Source organism: Odontesthes bonariensis, chromosome 21 (assembly GCF_027942865.1).
Source record: "Odontesthes bonariensis isolate fOdoBon6 chromosome 21, fOdoBon6.hap1, whole genome shotgun sequence".
Classification (NCBI taxonomy): domain Eukaryota; kingdom Metazoa; phylum Chordata; class Actinopteri; order Atheriniformes; family Atherinopsidae; genus Odontesthes; species Odontesthes bonariensis.
The window spans coordinates 21,756,533-21,780,049 of NC_134526.1; the positions used below are offsets into that span (position 1 = coordinate 21,756,533).

Consider the following 23,517-nt stretch of genomic DNA (forward strand, 5'->3'; position numbering starts at 1 on the left):
AATAAACGAGCGGGGAAAAGAATAAAAAAAAGTGTGTTTGTGTGTGTGAAGGGGAGGCAAAGCAAAATCAATGAGAGTCATGATTGAAGCATGCTGCTGACAGGGCGTGGTCACTAAAAGACAGAGGGAGATAAAGATGATGAAGACAAAGAGGTGGAAGTTGGTAAATAAGGCACAGACGCAGAGAGAGTTGGGGTGACAGTGATGGATAAGTGGAGGGAGAGAGCGGACAGCGCATGAGATTTTATGTGAAAGTGTAGACAAATGAGAGGCATGCAGAAAAGCATGGCAGAGTTTGAGGAGTGGGTGGGGAGGGATGAGGTGCAGAGAAAGGAAGGGGATGCAAGGAAGAGCGAACCAGGGAGGGGAGGAGAGAAAGAAGGAATGGGGGGGGGGTAAAGGATGAGCTCATTGCAGTCACTGGGCTGATGACATGAGGAGGGGTGGGGTGGGGGTACAGGAGGGGAGGGGCTCGCTGCTTGTCTGCGAATCGATGGCCAGCGTCTGAGTGCAGCACACACACACACACACACACACACACACACACACACAACTGCAGACAGCTCTGCCGGTTAAACCAGCATCTGCCTTCCGCTGTAAGCTTCCAGCAGCTCTGCTACATGCTTAAAAAAAAAAAAAAACTGCTGACAGCATTTCCGCCTTTAGATTTCTGACATTGTTTTTTTTAACGTGTGTATTTTTTACTTTTTGCTTCTGAACTCCTGTTTGTGAAGACAAGAGGAAGTAGTGCAGAAAACCAGCTGATTCGCATGTCTGCTGATTCTCCCTCCACCCTCCCTCCATCCTCCCTCGCTCTAGCTCACACATCACATCCACACCCACACCCAAGGATACCCTCCTTGCTTCTCCGCTGCCTATTTTCCTCACTCCAGTCTCACACCTTTTCTCCTTCTCCCTCACCCCTCCAACTATATATATATTTTTTTATTATCCGTTTTGGAAAAGAGATGCTCGTCTGACCCCTTTTCCCTCGACCAAAGACTTTTGTGGATGCTCCTTTATTCAATCCATCCTTGCTCTGCTACTCCCGTGCTACCTGTGGAGGTCCTTTGATTCTGTGGGTCTTCCTCAGCCAGCCGTCTCACAGCCCCGCAGAGAGGAACCATGCTGGGATTGGACGTGTGTGAGTTTGGGGGTCAGGTGCTGGAGCTGCTGTGGCTAACCATGTGCTACAGAGGTGAGGCGATGGAGGGGAGTGTATGTGTGTGTTTAGAATAACTTCAGCTGTTCAAGTTATTCTACTACAGATAAATTAACTATTTTAATGGCATTTGTTTTGAAGCTTTCATAATAAAACATACATTTTGTGTGTGTGTGTGTGTGTGTGTGTTTGCAAGGATGTTCTTTTGTGTATTTGAGCGTATTTCAAATGTCTCCATCCTGGCGGGTGTGGACAGTTTGATGTCTGGCATAAAGAGCTGCCAAGACAAACCAAAGGTGATCAAAAGCTATTGATCACACCTCTTGCGTTTGCCTGTGTGTGTTCATGCATGTGTGCCGCTGTCCACTGTAATCACATTCTTGTTCATTCAAAAGGGTGTGTGCTCGGGAACAGGTGCAATGCACGAGTGCCAGAAAGGTGAGTCAATGATGTCACCAACATCTGCTCTCACGTGTAACAGATTTTTGTGCTTTTGTTTCTGCGAGATTACAATATGTACATGACAAGACAGCCGTGTGCGTGTGTGTGTGTGTGTGTGTGTGTGTGTGTTATACTGCAGTGTTGTGACAGATGGTGAAACTGTGCTGGGGCTTCCCTTCACACAGATGTATATATTAGAGTGTGACTTTGCCCAATTAGAAAAAAAAAAGAGAGAGGAGGGGGGGTGCAAAGCAAGCATGAGGTAATCTGAAGAGAGACACAGAATCAAAGCGCGGGGACTTCTAAGGGGAGAGGTTACCTAAGAATTACCTAAGAATGACAAAAAAAAAAAAAGCTTCCAACCTGTTTCTTCCGCAGGTTTGCATCTCCATTCTGACCACCAGCAGTGCAATAACCACAGAGGCCCTCTCCGACATTAACTGGTTTCCATTCATTTGTCTTCGGCTAAACAAGTCGGTTTCGTACGTTTTTTTGTAACAATTCGGTGACGGCAGTTTGACCTCCATCAGGCTTCAGTAACATTTACAAATCACTCATAATTTCTCAAAGTCGAGGTTGGGCGGTCGGATCACAGCAGTGAGAACAGGTGCAATGGCGCCCAAATTGGCCAAGGCGCTCTGTGGTTGCTTCACAGTTCCTCTCCCAGGTTTTGACTCAGAGGTAACGGGAGAAGTTCGTACAGAGAAGGAGAAGCAGGTAACAGCAGAGAATAACCACCAAAGAATCTCATCGGAAAAAGAAAATAAAGGCGCATGGCTCGCACACAACGTGCAGGCCTGTAATTTGCCACCTGATAAACAGTTGGTCATTTGTTTTGGTCAGTGATGTTGTAGGACAACCCAACAAACCCTGAATATTGACAACCTGAAAGGGGCCTCTCACCACCTGTCGTAGTGGAGCCAGACATTCAGACACTTTGATAAGAAAATTGGATTGCCGTCCGTGCTTGTATACTGGAACAAGGACATGGGTCAAATCAAATGGCCTAGCTGACCTATAAACATAGCTCAGCTGTCCATAGAAGCATACTGACTGTCAATAGCACAAGTCTCAACTGCTGCATTCACCTTGAGACAGAATTAAGATGTATGCATTTCTGGTGTCGACGATCTCACTTCTTATTCACCGTGGACGTGGTCATTTCCTGCGCCGCTGAATTCAATTGTGGGCACTTTACTTAGCGTAGATCAGGGCCCAAACTGTCACTGGTTTTTCTTACCAATTCTTTGTGAACCGCCTATGCGGTGCCCAGTGCCTTAGGAAAGGGAACAGGAAAAAAACAAGAACTGTTCAGCAATTTAGATTATTTAAACAACAGTGAGGGCGATTTCCCTATGTGAAGAGAAAAATCACATTGTTCTCGTGCTGATGGCAACTGCAGTCATTACTCTGAGGGCAATAAAACCCTTCTGAGCAAGAAGCAAGTCAACAATTGTTTGGTCGCTAAGCTGAAACATACAGAAAAGCAATCAGCCTGATATGCTAATATCAAATGTTGTTGTCAGGAAACCCCAGCTATGAGGAGATTGGCCTTATGCCTCACTCTATGTCGCACGAATGGCAAATCGTTTTCACGCACCGTGGTTCTAGCTGTCACTGTCTCATGGCTGAATGAAGGTCTGAGGAAAATTCTGTTCATGCGACCAGTGTCTCAAAGTCTGAGTGACAGATTGTAGCAAAGAAGTTGGCTTTAGGTTGCACATTGCATCTTTGAGGAACATTACAAGGTTAAATTAAAGCCAAAAGGCTTTTTTTTTGGGTGTAATTGGATCATATGGTGATGATACAGTCCTTTAAAGTAATTCAAGTCGGATATATCTTGACTTATATGTCTTGACAATTTTTACTATTCGAAAAAATCAACTTCTATGGACTTGTTTTTCGTGATCTGTAACAAGTTTGCTTCACATTAATCTGTTTGGTCCCAGACTTTCTGTACTATAGTGAAATATAAGCATCCTGACATGAGAAAAATAATAATGAGCAAAGTTCGGCTGTTGTCAAAATGAACACAAGTGATATTTTTAAACGCGTTTGAATTAGATTATTGAATTAAAATTAATCCTCACTGTGGAGGCTTTTAGAAATTGGATTGTGCTCGTGTGCGTTGTAATCCCACACGTCCATTCCTGCACTTTGGAGTGTCATAATGCCTCATTAATACCAGACATACTGTAGCCAAGAGCCTGTACTACAACGATGCTGGTGTTTTATTCAACAGACGCGAGATGTTTGAGACATCGCTGAGAGATGAGAACCAAATGTAATGTGATTACACGTCATACAGAAAAAAAAACAAGTGTTGCTCTCTTCATCTTTCAGGGTTTCTTGCTCAAAAAAAAAAGAAGAAAAGAATGATTTATTTATTTATTTTGTAGTTGCAGTATGAGACATCGAATCCCTCGAAGACACTTTGGTAGATTTTGATGGAACGTAGGAGGTGACATGAACAGAAGGGAAATGGCAGGACTAAAAAAGCAAATGATGAAGCCAGGAAAAAAGAGAAGGGGGGGGGGCATAGCTCCAAAAAGGGTCCAGCAGAAGTGGGTGGAAAAGAAGAAGAGTAGGAGGGCTGGAAAAGAAAAAGGAGAAGAGGGAAACAAGGTGAAGAAGAAAAGAGAGGGAAGGAAATGAAGAGGGGATTTGCTGTGCCATTAGAAAGAAAAAGAGGGAGTTACAACAAAATAAAGCAAACAAAGGTTGATGTTCTGTCAGTCGCTGCTACTGAGAATGAAACACGAGCGGCTCAGGATACTCTACAAAGTGTGAGTGTGGCAGAGAGAAAGACTGGGTGAGGCACAAGAGGCGGAATGCTTGTCATGAGCTGCCAGTCAACAAACACCAGCTCTCACGGTGAGCAGTAGACCCTGAAACAGCCTAACTGAAAATCTCTTTACCACATTCTGTCTTCATTTGCCCCTTTATTCTACAACCCACACCATTCCCATCCTTCCTCCCCTTTTCGTTCTCTTTCATTCTTTCATTTGCTGAGTGGGACCGATGCTCTCTGCTGTCTCTATTTCTCTTTACCGCCCTCTCTCCTGTCACCTGCTTGTTATTCTCTTCCTCCCACTATCTCAAAAAACCTGTAACCTGAATCTTGCCTTACTTCTCTCTTTACCCTCTCACTTCCACAACTCCTGTCGATGCGCTCTCACTGTCAGCTTGTCAGACGAGAGCGTTTAAGAAACCGCACTGCATCTGCGCCTCACATCATCCCTCCTCCGTCTTTGTCTCCCAGTCGAGATAAATTAGGTCGTATGGGTGAGCAGACATATACATACCAATCAAGTCAGTCAATTAGACAACCTGCTGTCTCATCAAGGCTGACTGTTCAGCTGAGAACATATTACTGCGTAAATGTGTGTGTGTGTGTGTGTGTGTGTGTGGGCAGAACAATTACATGCAGGATGCTGAATTAATAAATGGAAAAGGCCTTCGTCTTCTCAGTACACCTAATCTGTTGCAGCCATTGCACTATAGAACAAGTAATTGCACCAAAGAATAGTTGTTTTCTTCCAATTGACCTGCTCTGACAAAATCTGACAGACAGTCATTGCTCCGAGGTGAACCACAATCATTTTAAGTGGAATATAACAGCATTAAGACTATTATGGCAACATCCAAAGTGGAAAAAGTTTAATTGATGAATCGTCGCGTTTCACCGCTGTTTGTTAAACTGTCACCAAACGTAGTCGCGATAGATTCACGTTCTTGAAGACAAGTTTCTCATTTTCCACATACAAGGGCACCGAAGAAATTATGCAAAGGAGCGCAGTCTGGTGGTATTCCGTGAAACTGGGCCCAAAGGTTCGGTTACCAGTTTTAACAGGAGAAGAAGTGCATTTTGGGCGGCTGGATGATGGAGAAGGGTCCGGCCTCTCTTCACAAGTCCCTTCACTTGACCTCGAGTTGAGCACGAGTAGGAAGCTTCAGCTTTCCCAATGGACCAAGCTGTAATTTGTTTCTTAATCGGCGCCTAAAATCAGTTCCTGGAAATTTTTGAGGCGAGAGGTATAAAGATTTGGCTGCTTCATTTTCATTCAGATTCTGCTCCAGCTTTCATAAGAGAGGGGCTCGACTGCACTCCTGGTTGTAATATCGCTCTTTGCAAAGCCGCCAGACTAAAGGGATTATGAGTCTGAATATTCTAATAACATGCATATCATATCTACCTCAATATCACATTACAAACATGTTAAATATAAACGTAAGCATGAATACAAATAGCTTTCCTCATACTTTTAAAAAAGTGTGGTACAAAACTTAATAACCCTTAATATTATTAATATTTTCATATCAAAGTGATCTCACGTATTATGAAAGCTTCACAGCTTTGTATTCCCTTTCAGTTGTAGGTCTAATATGAATGAAAAGCAAGCAGCAGCATTGCTTACCTCTGCCTTAAATCTCTAAAAGGCCTAAAAGGCCACCTGACTGCACGTGGGAGAAGTTCATAATGTGTTAAAATGACATGTCAGCACCACAGACGACAACAAACGTTCCCTCTTTTGGCCCAATTCCAGTCGACCCTTTGTCCTTACCACTTTGCCCACCCATCACTCAGTTTTACACATTCAGGCCAAGGGCGACGTGTCCCAGTTCTTTCTGGAAGATAGGGGTCAGGCAAAGTGAAAGGGTTACCAAAGCAAGGCTTTTCAGAGGCCAATGCAGGTTAAACCAGTATTCATAGCTAACTTTGTAAATGCTAACTAGACTGTAGCTAACTGCAATAGAATTGGTTTGAGGTCAGTTATTACTTACTACAAGCTAACGTTCACAGGTGATTTTCTGACAGCGACTGTAAAAGAGTGCCTGAAGCTCACGCAGGAGATTTCACAACCGTTGAGGATAGTGGGACTCCAGGAAAACCTCTTTGTGCCGGTTTATGTGTGAGGAGTCAGTGACAGTGTCCCATTTTATGGAGAAACATTTCAGCTACTGCACCTTGTAAATCTATTTCAAGGAGAATGCAAGGGTAAGAAATCGAGAGACTGGGCATTTGTCTTGGTTTCCAGGCTTAAAATGATGAATATTTAAATTATTAAAATATTTTTTTTAAATGATACTACTTTAAGCTTTCTGGTTAGATTTTTTGTTTGTCTTTATCATAACCAGACATTACTGGTGTCTGAATTTAACCACATGGGAGTCAAACGCCGGCCCTCTGGGTGGACATCATGCAGTAGTGCTGCTCCACCACCATTGCCTCAGTTGTCATCATCATACCAACATATGGTTTCAGTTAAGCTCGATATCAACCAGCTCTGTTGTCTTATCATTGTTTTTTTTTGTTTTTTTTTTACACACTTTGCAACCTAAACTTTAGATCCTCAAGTTTAGTTTTAAGTTTTAAGTTTTTCATAAAGTCGTAGGAGTGACTTGAAAACTGTAAGATTTAATGGCTGCAGTGAAATAGTACAGATTCTTCAGATCGATGGTGAGGAGCTCGCTCGTGCTGGCGATTAGAGTAGCTAAAAGAGCCACTTGAGGTGGCTTGGACATCTCATCCAGATGCTTTCCAGGGGCGATGTCCAAATAGGAGGAGGCCTGGGGGCTGACCCAGGTCTCGCTGAAGAGATTTTATCTCTCAGCTGTATCGGGAATGACACATGGTTAAGCGGCAGAAAATAGATCTATATTGCTATATTGCATTCATCAATACTGACTAATGTAACATTGTAGCCAAAGTATAGTTATTGTGTCTCTTTGTTCCACAGTATCAGCATGTTAAAAAGTAAGCAGGAGAAGGATTCTCAGTCTTGAATGTGTTAATATTACCGCTCACCTCAGCTAGTGTCATTTATTTGTTATCTCAGCCTTCCAGAAGCAAGTAAAAATGGGAGTTGAGGGTCCAGTGATTTGTAACATCATGTTTAGCAATGATGAAGTGTTATGTCTCCTGTGCTGACAGGCTGTCTGCAGCTTTTCTGGAATAGATTGCAGGTGAGAGATCAATTGTACTCTTGTTGTAGCAGGAAAAGGCCACGCTCACACACATAGTGCTGAAATGCTGTTGTGTTGATCATACTTCCTTCACCGCCTTTTCTTTCATTGTAAAAATGTGGTCATAGCTTTACTGAGTCCCGGAAGCTTCCTTTTTATCTTGTGCTTTGTGCCTTTTTGTAGATGTGTGTGTGTGTGTGTGTTTCAGTGTCCCAGAGGTCTTGTTGTAGAATTAGAGCAGAGCAGTGACAGTGAGCCTCAGAGGACAATAAAAAGACGACAAATCAACACTCGGGGTACACACACAGACAAAGACTCCTGTTGTTGACACAGATAAAGAGAACAAAAGTGGTTTTCTGATACAGTCAACGGTTATCTGGGTTAAGGGAAGAGGCGGCAGACAGGAAGCAATTATGAAAACAAACAGGAGGACTGTGGGGGTAAAAGAAAGTGGTCAGACTTTGTTTACTTACAATAAGATTCAATTTCCTTTTGTATACGATAATGCAGAGACCCTAAAGTCGTTTAAATAAAGGTCAAAACCAGCTGCGATTGTCCTGATTCACTTTCAATATCAAAGCTTTCATATCAACGTGAAAAAGGACAAAACTTAGAAGCTCAACGTGTCCATAGTCGACTCGTAAGGTGAAGACCGTTCCATTCTGTTGAACAGTACTACAGCCAGCAGCCAGTTCTTTTAGCTTTGAAAAGGTAGAAACGGTGCCAGATTTACCTCTAGAGCGACAAAATCTGCTCACTGCTACCTATGAACCATTTTTATCTTATTCATTGGACTGATCATGGCTTTAAGCTGTTGCCAGACAACCAAAAGGAATTTTAAGAAGTAACAGAAGAAGTTGGGTGTAAAGAGCACCACGAAGTTCAGAGTTAAACGCTGTGCATGACTACACACAGCAGATGGCATGATGCTTTTTGTAATCGTTAGCAGAAACTGTATGTATACTTAGCCAGTAGTATGTAGCATGTCATAGATCACAAATTAGATGTCATATATAGTCGATTTTGGCCAAGGTGAGCATCTAAAAGCAGGTGATACTCATCTGATGATAAAAGGGCAAATTCCCTGCTGTTTTTGTTGCATTTGACTACAGTTTTTAAAGTTCCAATGAAACTGCTAACAGAGTGCAAATTGCAGAGTGGTGAGTAGTGTGGTGGTTAATACTGTTCCCTCATGGGAATATCTCTGGTTCAAATCCTGGCTGTGCTGGGTTTTTTTCTTTCAACAGTCTGGCATGGCAGTTTTTCTCTGTGATGGACTGTGACCTGTCCACAGTGACATCCTCACCGACAGGCTGAAGTGGAAAATGGACTGATGGATAGTTAAATGTTTGTTTAAAAAAAAAACAAAAAAACTAAAGTGATAGAGGCTACTCACCTTCTTAAAAGCCAAGTCTGCACTGATTTGTCCATTTCACACCACTTCTCCCAGTGTTTAGTTTGACGTTACAGACATAGAGGGTGATTTTAAGTATGAATAAAACAAGATACAAAATGATTATGAGATAGCTTTGGAGGCTTTTGTATCAGCTGACCCAAGCTAGGTTACTGTCTGCTAAGTTGGAGAAGTTTACATGATGACAAATGGAGGCTGACACAATTGGGAAAAGCCAACAAACGCATAGACCTGTGCAGTTATTGCTGGTGTTTTCACAGGCTCAACACACAAAGTGAATCTGTTTTTCCAGATTCAAATTAAGCTCATTTGGAATATGGATATATTAGGAAAGAGCTTGAGGGGGGCTTCACTCTGCTCAGGTCCGAGATGATCGCCTGAGTTTTTCTACTGCTACAAAAATTCCTTTTTTTTTTTCTTCTTTTTTTTTAAATTTTCTACTATCCACGACACATAAAGAAAGATCACTGGCAGTATTGTTTCTTTTTGAACGTGTCGACAAGAAACCAACAATTTCACTGCGGGTGTTCATGTCTGTGACTCGGTTCTGTGCAAGTGTGTGTGTGCATGTGACCAGTCCCGCCTGTATCCAACTTCCCCTGAAGCCTTATTTCCCCGCCAAACAGATTGCTATGTAGATTTTCTCTGAATGTGTTGGTTTAGCTATGAATGCTAGCGGATAAATACAATGTACCCTATTGTAGATCTCCGTCACTTTGCTACAATAGAAACTCCTGCTGCAGGAACACTGCAAAGTTTCACATGTTTTTGACTCTCATGTGCTCCAATTTAAAACCAAGCAGAATCAAAACACTCAGAGACTGGATCCGAACCAAACCCTGCCTTTTGAAATGAATGGTAATTGACGTGTTAGTGTGACGGGTCAGCAGTCTGCAGTTCAAAGAGGAGCTCTCGGATGGCAGAAAGGAAACTGGTTTTCAAAGCACTCTCACTAGTTTGAAACACGCACCGTGCGCAAATGTGTGCACTTCCACATTCATGTGGGGGAGGAAAGCAGAGTTTGATATGTAAATACAGCTCAATGAATCATTTATGAAGCCGTGTGAACCCATATCTGACATACAAGGTGGTTTTGTATGCGACTCTGTGGATTCGACAGACCTCGTTGATGTTTGCTGATTTTTACAACAAATAATCTACTTTACTTCTGAAATTTGATGGGCTTTGCCTCTTCTACAGTATTTTCACAATATATGAATATTTAAAATGCCATAAAGCGATTTAGGCTGTGACAACAATGATCTACACACTTAATCTTAGTTTCCAAAAGGATAGGACAGGGATTCATCACTTTTGCAATGAGTCGAGGCAGAAATCTGAGTGGAAACAATCTGGTAACCATTAGTTTAACTTTATAACTCTTGAAACTAGATAACTAGATTACAAAAAGGGGCATGCTTCCTCATACCAAGCCAATTAACAGGAGCCTTTCTGTGATCAGAATGATCAGAACTAGCCCCGCTAGTCACAGGCCTAGAAGACACCAAAGGTCACCAATTGTGAAAATCACGAGCCACAGAATGACAACGTGAGACAAGAAACAACCGGAAATTGAACAAAATGACCACAAAGAGACAAATAATTTGTAATCGCTGCAAATATGCACAAAGTTTCCACCTACGTCATCATATGGTTCGTGCTCAACGTTTCGTTGCAAACATCATCACATCCTTGTTCTATGTCTTGCACATGTTCAGTCATATTTATCTGGCCACAAAAGCTAAGCCAAGACAGGGTTGTCCGAATGTGCAACAACCGCAACTCAAGACCATTTTACACAGTCCTTTCACTCCTCTCATTCCCTCACACTTGTGAATACGTAGGGTTAAGAGTCAAAATCCCTTTGTTAAGGTCACTGAATGATGTTACATGGTAACACATGGCACATGGTTTGGACTAACAGATTTGAGAATTCATGTGTCATGATTCCTGTCGTGTCATGCCACATGGACGCTGCCCTCAGGAAAACAACAGCTTAGAGACACGTCATAATTTCTAGCTGTAAGTAGTGACACTTCTCTGTTTGAGCTGAGAATGTTGTGGATGAAGATGTGATCACAAAACAACCACAACCAGGGGGGGCTTTACACCACTTTTCCCAGAAACCTGCATGAACTTCAGTGCTTAATGCTTACTATCAGGATTCATTATACAGCATTGTGTTAAGTAGGGAAGAAAAAAAGTTACAATGATCAAAATAATCTATGTTTGGCTTAAGATTGATTCAGGTGAAAAGGATAAGCCTTAATGCAGGAGGTTAAAGCATCAAGAAACAAGCGGTTCAGTGGCATGAAAATGTCCACTCATGTGCGCAGGGTGTGTCTCTCTTCTTTTATATTCGGTCCTATAAAACAGATCCACAGCAAAGGTGACGACACTGCAAGGGGAGTTAAACGTGTTGCCATGGTGACGGTTGAAGGCAGCCGTGTTTGGCCCTGACTTGGTGGGTTGCTGCTGTAACAGACACACGTGCACAGAAGAGTTTTGCATCTGTTTGTGTGCACTCGTGCGCTCCCCATGTCATCCAATTACCTCCACACGCAGCTCTGGGGTGATGTGCACTGTGTCATCTCATTATGAGCAGTACAACAAGAACCCGAGGATATTACACGGGGCTGTTACGGCACAGGGCTGTTTCGTGCTCTACGGATAATTGGAGTTCAGAGGTATGCTTTGTGCATCTGTGTCTGGAATCTTGAGCAAGTGTCGCATCATTTATTTCTTTCTTTTTTTTTGAGCCAAACTAGTTATTCCTTCAGCTCAGGGACAGTTTTGCAGAAACTATTGTAGCCAACCAGTTCACATAAAAAGCCAACGCTGTCGTGACACCTGAACAAGGTTTTATCCGGTCAAATCCCTCCAATTATCTAACTACTCCTGTCTGCAAGTTTTTACTCTCTGGAGGTACAGATGAGAGGGGAATGCTGAAATGAAATTTCAGCTTGCAGAGCACATTGTCGAACGTCTGGGAGATTTAATATTGAATCTTAAATCCCTGATGAAATCAAACCCAGATGGCTGGAGGTTTCCTACATAGAGTAATATGCATCCTTTAGCAGACACAGAGACATTTTGCATGTGCTTATAAGGAAAATGTGTCCTGCAGGTGAGCTCTGCTGATGGAAGTGTTTCCCTTTTCCTCGCCTAAAGTAATGATAAAAAGATTCAACAAAATGTGCAATGTCGATTGTTTTTTTTTTTTTTTTTTAAATAGTTAGGATGGGTATATTTAATAGTCTCCTCCCATCGCTCTTGAAGGTCTGCTGGCTGACAAGAATGATTTGCCTGTCGAGGAGGAAGAGGATGAGCGGAACCTCAACTACCATCCTCCTGCTCAGAAGTCGCTGCAGGAGATTCAGGAACTGGACAAAGATGACGAAAGTCTGGTGAAGTACAAGCAGACCCTGCTGGGACCAGAAGCAATCACAGCAGGTGTGTGTGTGTGTGTGTGTGTGTGTGCACGCGTTTGCTTACCTGTGCAAAATGTGACAATTCACTCAAAGATTATTAAATCGGCAGTATTACTGCCGATTTAATAATAATATTCACTCACTATAACGACTTGGTGCATAACTCACTCGCTGCAACAGACCTGCTGGCCTCAGCATCTTTAATCCAGCGGCCAGGCAATGACAGCTGATATCAGTAAAATAGCTCTGACTCCCTCTCTGCTGTAACTCAACACCACCTCATCTACAGCTTAGTAGGACTGAATTCACCGGGAAGGGCTGCAGTGAGAGTACGGCGAAGCAGAGAGGGGAGGGGAGGCTTTAGTGTCAAACAGAAGCTGTAAATCTAAGCCTGGGTGTTGAATCTTTGTAACTGTGCGCAAACACTGTAACATAAAGAATGATCTTTTTGCTCTTTTACCAAAACGACAACTTGTCTTGCAGTGTTGTGCCAAAGTCTTGAGCCACCCCTCATTTCTTTGTATTTGGCTTCCCAGCAGCCAGACTTTCTTCTGATCTTTTAAAGCGATCTTGGTCGGTAGTTCTCCAGGTTTTCTGAGGGTCACTGGCTGCTCTTGGTCTCATTTCCAGTCCAGTCCTTTTACCTGACCATTTTCAGGAGTTTATTTTCTTGTGTCTTTAATTTGTTAAGGCATTTAACACAGATCTATGACTCTTTCAAACTTCCAAAGGACTCCTAACTCGAGGGCTGAACCAGTTTTGTGTCTACACAAACCAATCTTTCATTTTATCCGTAGGCGCTTTGTTGCGAGCGGCATCTCACAATAACCCAGGTTGTTCCCATGTCTGCTTTTGAAAAATGCTAAAGGTAAAGAAGTTAAAGAATTCTAGTATAGAAAGTTCAATAAGGAGAGATCAGTTGAAAGGTAGTAATGTAATTTACTAATGTGCTGAATTAGAAAATGTTTGGCAAGGCTCATTAGAATAGTGCTTACTCAGCTTTTGCCTGTATTTATGTATTTATGTTTTTACATATTCCATATTACTGTGCCATTCCATTCATCAAATGTCAAACCAAAAAAAATGCCCATATATGAACGAGTGAAGGAAGAAATGATCGAATCTGTATGTTCAGCGGTAAAATGCTGTCTCTCTGCCTCCAGACCTCTCCGGGCCTAATGTCAACGTGACCAGGCTGACCCTGTTGTGCGACGACGCCCCTGAACCGATCAATATGGACCTCACAGGTACACACGCTAATCTGTCTCATCTGCCCTCTTTAATATGACTAGAATATGACTCATTGGTTTCAATTTCTAAAGCCTGTTCTGGGGACGCAAATGGAAGATCTGCTCTGGAGTGAGGAACCCCCTCCCCCAACTGGGCAAGCATTTTATGTGCAGGGACACTGCAGTGGCTTCGTCGATGCTTATGGGAGGGAAGGCAGATAAATGTTAGCTTACTGGACAGTATTGCCTCTTTTCCTATGCAGGGAAGGTGAGGAATGTGTCTGTAAGTTTGTATGTGTGTCTTCATTGCACACCACTGCCATTAGGGAGGCAAGTCAAAGAAAGGTTTGAGTCGCATACGTGCACAGTGAGAGTCGTAGACCTTGTTATAAGTTATACTGCATGCAGAATTACCTGTTTTTTTTGTTCCCCCTGTAGGAGGATACCCCTCTGTACAATCACAGTCACACTTATTTGCTCATTCAAACACAAAAAGACACAGTCGCTGCCTGCTGATAGGAAAGGTCACCTGGTTGCTAGGCAATTCTGACTTCATACAGTCTGGGCTTCTCTGATAGAAAGCACCAACCAGCCTTTTAAGTCCGAGTGAAGCAGCAATAAATCTGTGTTCTGACTTTGTCACATCACAGAAAAATGTGTAGTTGGCTACTCAGCCAAACCTGAGTGATTACAGCATTCATGAAGTGAATAATTTTAGGTCTGAATATAACAGGAAAATGAGCAGTGCTCTCAGCTCTCAGATGCTGCGGAAACACCCTGATCAACAGATCTCAGATCAGCTCAAACGAAACACACCAGCGGGGCAAACAGAGCAGAGTACATTTGCAACTCTACTATACGCTACAGACTTTTGTCTGATGTTCCTCTCTTTCTATGGAAACCATATGATTTCCTGATGTTAGATCCGATGGTGTATGGTAAAGTGTTTCGGTGTTGTCATTGGACATGTTAACTGGCAGGCAGCAGCGCCATCGTTTCGAGATCCGAACTGGACATGCAGCGTGTGGGCTGATTTGTAAATGCACAAGTGCACTCCCATCGTGTGTTGGCATGGTAATGGTGCGGACACACTCTTAGGCTTTACTCTCAAGTTAAGGCAAAAATCTATTACCTCTGTGCAGGATCTACAGTCAGCTGGCTTCAGGCTGCAGAATCAGAGCATCGGACAGTTTATGGTACATTTCTATGTGATCCAGGGGGTCCTCGTCCTTGTGTGGAGTTTGTTAAAACTGGGTTTTGATCCTTGTTCATTTTCACACAAAAAAAAACGATTTGTTTCCTTGGGAATCTGTTGAATTGGAATGAATGTATGTTTGTGTTGTTGAACTAAAATACTGAGAAATACACAACTGAATGCGACGTGAGAGAAACGCACCTTCCATCTTAAATCCGTGGAGCAGCCGTGGTGTAATAATCGGACTCACTGTTGTATCATGTTGCAGTCAGAAAGCCGAGTCTGCGAGGCTGGATGTGAAATGGACTTTCCATTGGAGGCAGAATGCATTAGAGACCCCATTACACACTGCAGGCTGTGCAGCACGGTGTGTTATGTTGATGTTACTGTAACGGGAGTGAGAGTGGATAAGAGGGTGGCGAAACAGGGTCAGATACGTTTTGCTTTGCACTCTTAGCGCCTGGGTGGGGAAGGGAGACACTCAATCTTGCTGCACGCCTGAATGGTCATCCCATCGGAGACCTTTCACTTCTGCTGGGGTGCATGAGTCTGTGTCTTAAGCTCAACCTCTCAGATCATAACAGCTCCCTAGCTCCTGCGCTCAGAGCCTGTGAACTCTCTGTCACACATCCAACCGCTGAGTCTCTGTCACAACAACAGAGTGGTGGAAAGCAGCCAAGAGCTTAGAGCATTATCTCTGTGGTCCAGTTACACTTCGAAGAATATGAATTTCAGTACGCACAGAGGAGTGCTAACACCCGAGCTGGTCAACAATTATGTTGCTGTGTTTTTTATTTAAAAATGGGGGGGGGGGGGGGGGGGAGTGTATTTAACGTGAGAACTGCCTTTTTTGAGGCTTTGTCCACAGATTTTTAATGATGTGTAGGTTGGATGACAAAACCTTCAACTTGCACATCTTAAGACATCTAGGAGGTGCATTATTGGCAACGATTAGAAACAACCCATAGCCCTAGCAAGCCAATTAAAGTCCTAGAAAATATCCGCTATAGTATTTACACCCACCGTACAATTACTCAGAGGGGAGTCGGTCTGACCTCGGATAATTAAGTCAAACCTCAGATCGTAGGTTTTGTTCTGAGCCAGCAAGAACTGATATTAAAACCTTTAAAGATGACTGCTGAAGTTTACTACGACTTTCAAAGCACTCAGCCATCTCCTTCCTTCTATGCCTGTGGCGTGCTCATAGAGAAACCTACACCGCCGCATTACAAGAGTGAACCTGAGAATGGAGACAGAATCCCACATGTACCATATGCGTCTCATTTTCTCTTCATAACGTTCTGCTTTGAAGATCATTCTGCCTTTCGTCTGCACATCTGCACCTCCACGAGAACAAAGATGTTGGATCATTGCAGCGGATTCTATTTCCACAAGTTTAAATTAAAAACAACTGCATGAATATCCATTTTACAACATCCAACAGTCCAGTATCGTATGTAACTAACAGTAATCTGTACTGTGTGGCCTGCAGCCAGACCTCACGACACAAAGCAGCGTCTTGGACTACGATTCTCAGTGTTTTGGTGCTCTTGATCCAGCTGTTGGCTTTGTTAAAATTTCATGTTTCGGGGGCTGTTTTTCTGCTCCATATTAATGTAGTTACACATGCTTGACACCAAGCAGCTTCAGTGACCTTAACAATATCTTTTCTGTGCAAGATGCGAAAAATGCAATGTTTAATTCAAAAGACCTGGATGCCAGCCCGAAGCTCCTTTTCCATTTGAGCCGCTGAGAATAAAACACTCCTCGTACAACAAAGATTATGAATGCTTTCACAGCAGGACAGTCATTTCTGAAACTCCCCTGCCTTCTTTTTGGGGACTTGTTAAAGGAAAGATTGAGAATGACATCTGCTCTGATGTGGAAACCTCATATTGTAAAGCCGGTCCTTTACAAGACATATTTAAGGGCATGAACAAACAATCAAATGCTGGTTTGAACTGGAGCATTTAATGTTGAAGGACAAATTTTTCATTTGAAATTATACTCACAAAGAGATTCTGAAGAGTTAAACCCTTTGAAGAGGTTTGAAAAGTTTTCATTTTGCACTGTGAGGGCATATTGGTGCAGGCAGCCTTTTATAACAAATAACCGTAGAGCTTAAAGTGTGCTGTCTGTCACTGCTGTACCTGAGTGTGGTTTAATTAAGCTTTAATCTCATAACTGTAGTTTCCCTTTACATGGACCTCTAGGTTAATGTACAACCTAAATGAATGGAAGACGAGAAAACATCTGCCATTTTGTTGAATAGATCACACACAAAAAAATTTTTCTGCTTATTTTCAATTTTTCTTGGCCTTTCTGACAGCTGTTAGCTTCAACTGGAATTTGAGTATATTCAAGGAGTTGTGTGTGTGTGTGTGTGTGTGTGTGTGTGGAGAACAGGCAGACAGCTCTGTCCTATTTTCTCCATCAGACGTTCCCGGGAGAGACCAGCATGTTCCCTCTTCTCTCAATCTCCTGAGACAAGAGAAAGCTTTAGAGGAGCTGAATCAGTAGGGGAGGGAAGAACGGAGTCACATAGATAGGTTGTGTTAAATGGGAAAGAATTAGAGCTGGAGCAAAAATCCCCAAAATATCAGCTACTTAGGAACATGTTTTATTTTATCTTACAGCGATAAAAATAAAAAGTCTGAATGAAGGCATATTTAAAGCACAGTTGGGGGATTTTCTTATGGTGTCCGCAATATGTTGCATGTTGGGTTGTTTACCTTTATATGTCTCACTGTTCCACAAGAACACAATTATATTTTTGATATGGGGACTCCAAACATCCTCCCACATGGTGCTCCATGCACTGTTCTTGTGCTCTTTTATTTCCTCTCACATCCGCCTCTCTTCCTCTTCACATCACATCGCTGCTGTCTGTTTTTTTTTTTTTTTATTCATCCCAGTCCGTTATCTGTCCTTCATCTCCTCCTCCTTTCCTTCCTCTGTCCATTATGAAGCACTCAGGACTGATGGTTGGCTTTAAATCGACATATAAAGTGATTGGACGGTGGATGCATTTCTGATTGCTGTGTGCTTTTACAATGGCCCAAGCTGCCTTTTACCCCTGTAGAATGAACTCATTGCGCCCCACAGCACAACCGGGGCAGCCTATTATATGAGCATCCCTCATTTACATGTATGTATTCCTCTGGATTCAGCCAAACACGAGAGAGTAAAATCACTTCCAGCTCCAGCTGTATTCGATTTATCTATTTTGTATCACATCATCGTCACATGGAGTTAGTGATGCTATGCTGTAAGTGATACTTGTGTTGTATCTTTGTGCAGGAGACCTGAGCGTACTGAAGGAGAAAAGCCTCACCTTACAGGACGGAGTGAAATACAGGCTAAAGATACACTTTAAGGTAAGACAGATAGACAAAGTTTATATTAAGTATGATCAGAAGGGAGAGCTTTACGTTGCAATATAACCTAGGTGGACCTCTGTGATCTGTGTATGAAGGAAAGAAACTGAACATTAAGTATTCAAGTGACAAAGAGCTTAAAGGGGGAGACTCTGATGAGTCAGCTTCCATGGACTATAAGATCAAACCACCATTGTGCTTTTTATGAACTCTTTCAGTGCCGTTCAATTTTATGGGCAACATCTATTTGGTGCCTGAAAGGATTAATGTCGGCAATGAAGTTTGTCATTTAATATTCGTGACTGATTTTTATTTCAGATGTAGAGCTTAATTTCTTCTAAAGGTCTTTTATAGTCTTTTGGTCCACCGCTGTGGTCCAGATTGAAATATATCTACAATCAGATCGAGATGAAACGCTGTACATAAGCGAATTTGTCCGAAGGATGAACCTTGCTGACTTTTATGATTGCTCGTTGTTCCCCTTCAGCGCCACTGATAGTCTGACTTGCATAAACTCATTACATTTTTTCTGCATTCATGGCTGCTCGGTCATGGGGCTTAAAGGAGGATTTTGTAGCTTTGGTCTTTAAAAATGATCGCCACAAGGGGGCAGAGTTTTACCAGTCGAGGTGCATTTTTCCATTCCTATCTAGAAATGTATTAATCGCATTCTTTTATTCATATTTTAAACGTACCAAGAACTTATATACAACTTCTGCCAAGATGCTAATGAGCACAAAGTTCAGAGATTATCAGCTGTGTAAAGAGAAGTAATTACAGTTTCTACATGCTGTGTAATGAGCAAATACACACTCACAAGTCTGCATTTTGTTAAAGTTCTTCTTTTTTTCTTCCTTTTCTGTGTCAGCACCCAACCAACAACACTTAACAAGACAAGCGTAAGCTAATTCTGATCTCGCTGCTGATTCTGCGAGGACTTGTCATGATAACACGGCTACCTTTACATGTGTACAGTTTACAGTACATTATTAGCTCAGTTTTTAGCACACACGTGGTTTCGAGCATCTTAACGCTGTGAGAAAATTCAGAGCTGCAACAGAAGCTGCATTCACAGCGTTAATAATACTGCTTTTTTTCTGCTTTTTTTTTTACCAGTCCGGGAGAAAAGTTGCAAGTTGTGCTTTGGATTTCAGTCCTTTACTGCCCCAGTTGTCATATGTGAAGAAAATTAACAGCAATATTTACCCTTGTTTTGGTCTTTTTCTGTAATTTCTGTCTTTGCTGCTGAACACATTTTTTTTTTTGTGGGAGGAGAAGATGTCAAAGCCAATGTTCACCTGTCAGGAGTCTCCAGTATTGTTGTAATTGCTCTGTTTGTCGGCAGTTTGTTCTTTCATTTGCAACAGCTTGGGCTTCTTCTTGTTCTTCTCCTATCTTTCTTTTTCTATTGCAGTGCCTCACATCCCCACTAATGGTAACAACCGGTACTATGGAAAAATGCGGTCCGTATTAATATTTCAGTTGTAGTTTGTCTTCGATGCATAGAACTTAGACGTTTTTTAAAAGTCATTAGTTTGATTTTTTTAATTCTGTTGATAGTTGTAGCTGAATTTTGGATGTCTTAAACTTTTTTTTATCAACATAGAGCACCTTTAGTGATCCTCTGATTTTTTTCCTCTACCTTCACAATTCGCTTCAAACTACTCTGATCCTACTCTGCCCTGCGTCTATCTGTAAATTAAATCTGTTGTTTTTACAGTCGGTTACATTTAATAACTCACACGAACAAAGCTCCATGCTCAGCTTACAAGAACAGATCAAAGAGACAAAAACGCTCCATCAGTTTTGAAGCACATGAGGTCAAATATTGCAGGATTCCTCCATTTATGTTGACATTTCAAATAACAAGATGACCGTCTCTCCCCGTAAATAGCAAAGACGCGCTTACACAACCAATTTCTGAAGCATGGAGGAGTTGGATTTCAGTCTTCAAGAGAAAGCTTTTTTTTCTGGCGTTGTGCCAATCAAATGAGCAGTCTGAATGTGTACAGGGAAAATGAAACTGTCCTGTGAGGCATGTGCCTTTGGAAGCTGTCACTGTTGCCCCTCGATATCCAAAAGCAATTGAAACAGGCCCTCATTAAATTGTAAATGGTGGGTAAACATTTACAGTATATTGCATTTTTTAAGTCTTCTTGAGCACATGTGTGTCTTACTCATGAGCACATAGCTGGTAAGATAGGCTGGAGTTCAGCAATACTACACTTTGGTGAATAGTTACTGATTCCTCATCCTATCTGTGAATCGCTGTATTAATCTTGAAGCTTCTCCGGCTGTTAATTCAAATTGTGGAAAACACCCCTGTAATGGCAAGGCTGTAAGCCTTAAAGCCAGTGAGATAAGAATGAGAAAAGAGTATCAAGTGTTTTGGCATAAAATCAATTAAAGCAAGACGATTGTCCCTGTATTGCTAACAGTCCTGTCAAAAAGAAGAATGTGTCCTGTTGCAGCAAAATACCCCGAGGTTAATTTGTGTGTCTGTGTGTGTTTGTGGGAAGACTTGGGAATCTAGGGATTTGGCCTCAAAGGAAAAGGGAGATCAGGGAGGCACAAAAAGTGGCTGACTCTGCTGTGCTGCGAGGACACCTACTGGATAAATGCCGTCACTGCAGCCTCCTAAAGCCTTCTGAAGTGGATGCTCTCCATTTCACAAAACCTTTTGTCCTTTTGGCGGAGGGTGGAGAGGTTTGTATCAGCAAAGAAAGCAGATTATAGAAATAAATGTATCTGTGTGTTTGCAGGTGAACAAAGAAATTGTTTCTGGCCTGAAGTACCGTCATGTGACCTACAGAAAAGGAGTAAGAGGTACGTTTAGTTTTCACTCAATGATCTATATGCGAAAAATCTTAAATTTGAAGTCATAAGATACGTTTCTAAAGAAGACTAAGAGTGCTGAATTTTCCCCTTTTCTCTTGAACTTGCCACATGTCCATTCTGCATCTGCCCTCAGTGAACAAGTTGGTGTGCATGGTGGGAAGTCACGCCCCGCGAGCGGACGAGCAGGAGTTTCTGTGCCCAGCTGAGGAGGCGCCTAAAGGCATGATGTCTCGTGGCCATTATCTGATCAAGTCCTGCTTCACCGATGACGACAAGAATGTCTACTTAGCCTGGGAGTGGAACCTCATCATCAGCAAGGACTGGAATTAACAGTGTGTGAGAGAGATGATGCCACTCTCTTCCTTTCTTTCCCTCTTGCTCTTCATCCCCTCTCATCCATCCCCTTTGTGACCCTCTTCCTTCCAGTCCTTTGAGGGCAGGCTTGCACAGGCCAAGACAGGAAGCTCTGTTTTCCCTCCTCTTCCACTATTTCCACGAATTTCTTTTAACCATTTTGGCTTAAAACACCATACAGACTAGAGAAGAGAGTCCAGGTATCTCTCTGCCTTATGTCCCATGGGTTATCTGCATTTATCCATCATGAACATCCCCTTGTGTTTCTACTTGAAGGTTTCCCATCCCTTCCTGCTTATCATGTCACAAAGGCGGTCATAGAAAGTCAGTTTGGTCACTGAAATACCAAGGGAAATATTAGATAAAAATGCCTAATCCAATTTTACAGCTGGAAAGACACAAATGTGTAAAAAAAAAAAAAAACTGCAGATGCTGCTACTGTAGCCTGCACGAGCTATTCATTCTGATTGACAGCAAAGAGGAGAGTAACACATTTTCATGTATCTTTCCTATAGAGAAGATACAGGCAAAGAGTATGAGTGGATACCAAGAAGGAACTGGATACGAACATTAGTTTTAAAAGGGTGCTGGTCAGATGCATGCTGATGTTCTGGAAACAACAGAGCAGCAGTGGAGGCAAATCAAACCCTCAGTGGAAGATTGCCCCACACATAAGTTGAGGATAAAGTTGTAAATGAACGCACAAAGAACAGGTTAGAAAAATGTGTGATCCAGTGACAGCTGTCTGTACATGAGTGGACACAAACACAAACAGCATTGTCACACTCAGTTTAAAGAAATCCAAGGGACGTTCGACAGAAGAAAAGGAAAAGAGCTACATCAATATTTCATGTGCTCACTTGTTTAGTTGTCTCTCATAGCTAATGTACAGCGTACCATTTTTCCATTTCACAGGGATCAATAGGGCCGTTTTTGTTTTATAGGACCGCATTTTCTGTCAATTATTTTTAATGGCTTTTGTTTTCTTCTAAGCTCTCTGTTTTCATTCTCCCTCCTCAGTAACAACACACCACACATTTAGAAATGTCAAGATTCTTTAAGAGCCCTAAAATGAAATAAATCTTCAGCTAAAGTGTCTTTTCAAACCATTATCAATCCAATGTGAACAGATGACTAACTCTAATGAATAACTCTTCCTACAAAGGTCTTTGAGTTGTGTTTGATAAACCATATCTATGTTCTGTTGGCTATTAAAGCCCTGCTTTCTTGAAGTCTTTGTGGCAGTAAAGAGCACACCAATAAACGGCTGTATCCGGAACTGTGTATATTGTAGAAAGAAATGCATGTATGTCCATCAGGATTTGATACTACTCACTCAGCTTTCGAAACCTCTCTCTCATACCAAGGACACAAGATGTGAAGGATATTCTGCTCCGAAAATAGAAGATATTGGAGTGATGTCAAATAAGTAAATGAAGGGATAGATGGATATTCCTTTTTAAAAAGTAAGAAATACAATTACTGTGCTAAGTTTTTGGATATGCTATCGTCATTGTAGCTGAACATATTGAACACTGAAGTACCATTTGAGTGAATCGTTGTGGTCTCGGACTAACCGTACGTGTAGGCTTGTTGGGTGTTGCATGGTTTAACAAGATTCTTTCTCTCCTTTTTTACAACTTTAATCTAAAACTTAATGTGACTTGAGGAAAAAATTAAAAAAAAAGAAAAATACGGACACATTTCCAGATGTCAGCGACTGCAGATACAGTATTTGCAGGGACAGTTTTAAAGGCACAGAAAGCTGGGAGGAGCTGCCTGTGTCCCCTGCCTCCGCCTGTAACAACCAGGAGCTGCGTCTTCAAATATTGGTGTCAACTCTAGTATCCTGTATCGTTTAATAAAGGCATTTTAAACCACCAGAAAGTGGTCGACTTTGAAATGTTTGTCCTGCAGCGTAAAAAAAAAAGAACGAGACAATCTTTTTTTTGTCGTGGCTCAAAGAACGACCGTGTTCTATAAAGGGTGGAACGGAATGTAAAGAGCAGCTAGGATAGAAGGCAATGTTGTTCAAATCATTTCAATGCTATTTTCAAAGGAAAATAGTGGAGAGAGAATGCATCACCTCACACAAATAGGATCATAAAA

The 23,517-nt window shown here is 42.1% G+C and overlaps 1 protein-coding gene across 1 annotated transcript; it reads left to right on the top strand.

Moving 5' to 3' along the window:
* The first annotated feature begins 580 nt into the window (after window positions 1-580).
* arhgdig (Rho GDP dissociation inhibitor (GDI) gamma) lies at window positions 581-23,295 on the top strand. The gene is made up of 6 exons (XM_075454481.1): window positions 581-1,198; window positions 12,264-12,437; window positions 13,579-13,662; window positions 18,140-18,216; window positions 20,979-21,042; window positions 21,188-23,295. The coding sequence occupies exons 1-6, from the start codon at window positions 1,126-1,128 to the stop codon at window positions 21,382-21,384; spliced, it is 669 nt and encodes a 222-aa protein (XP_075310596.1). The 5' UTR covers window positions 581-1,125; the 3' UTR covers window positions 21,385-23,295.
* The last annotated feature ends 222 nt before the right edge of the window (window positions 23,296-23,517 follow it).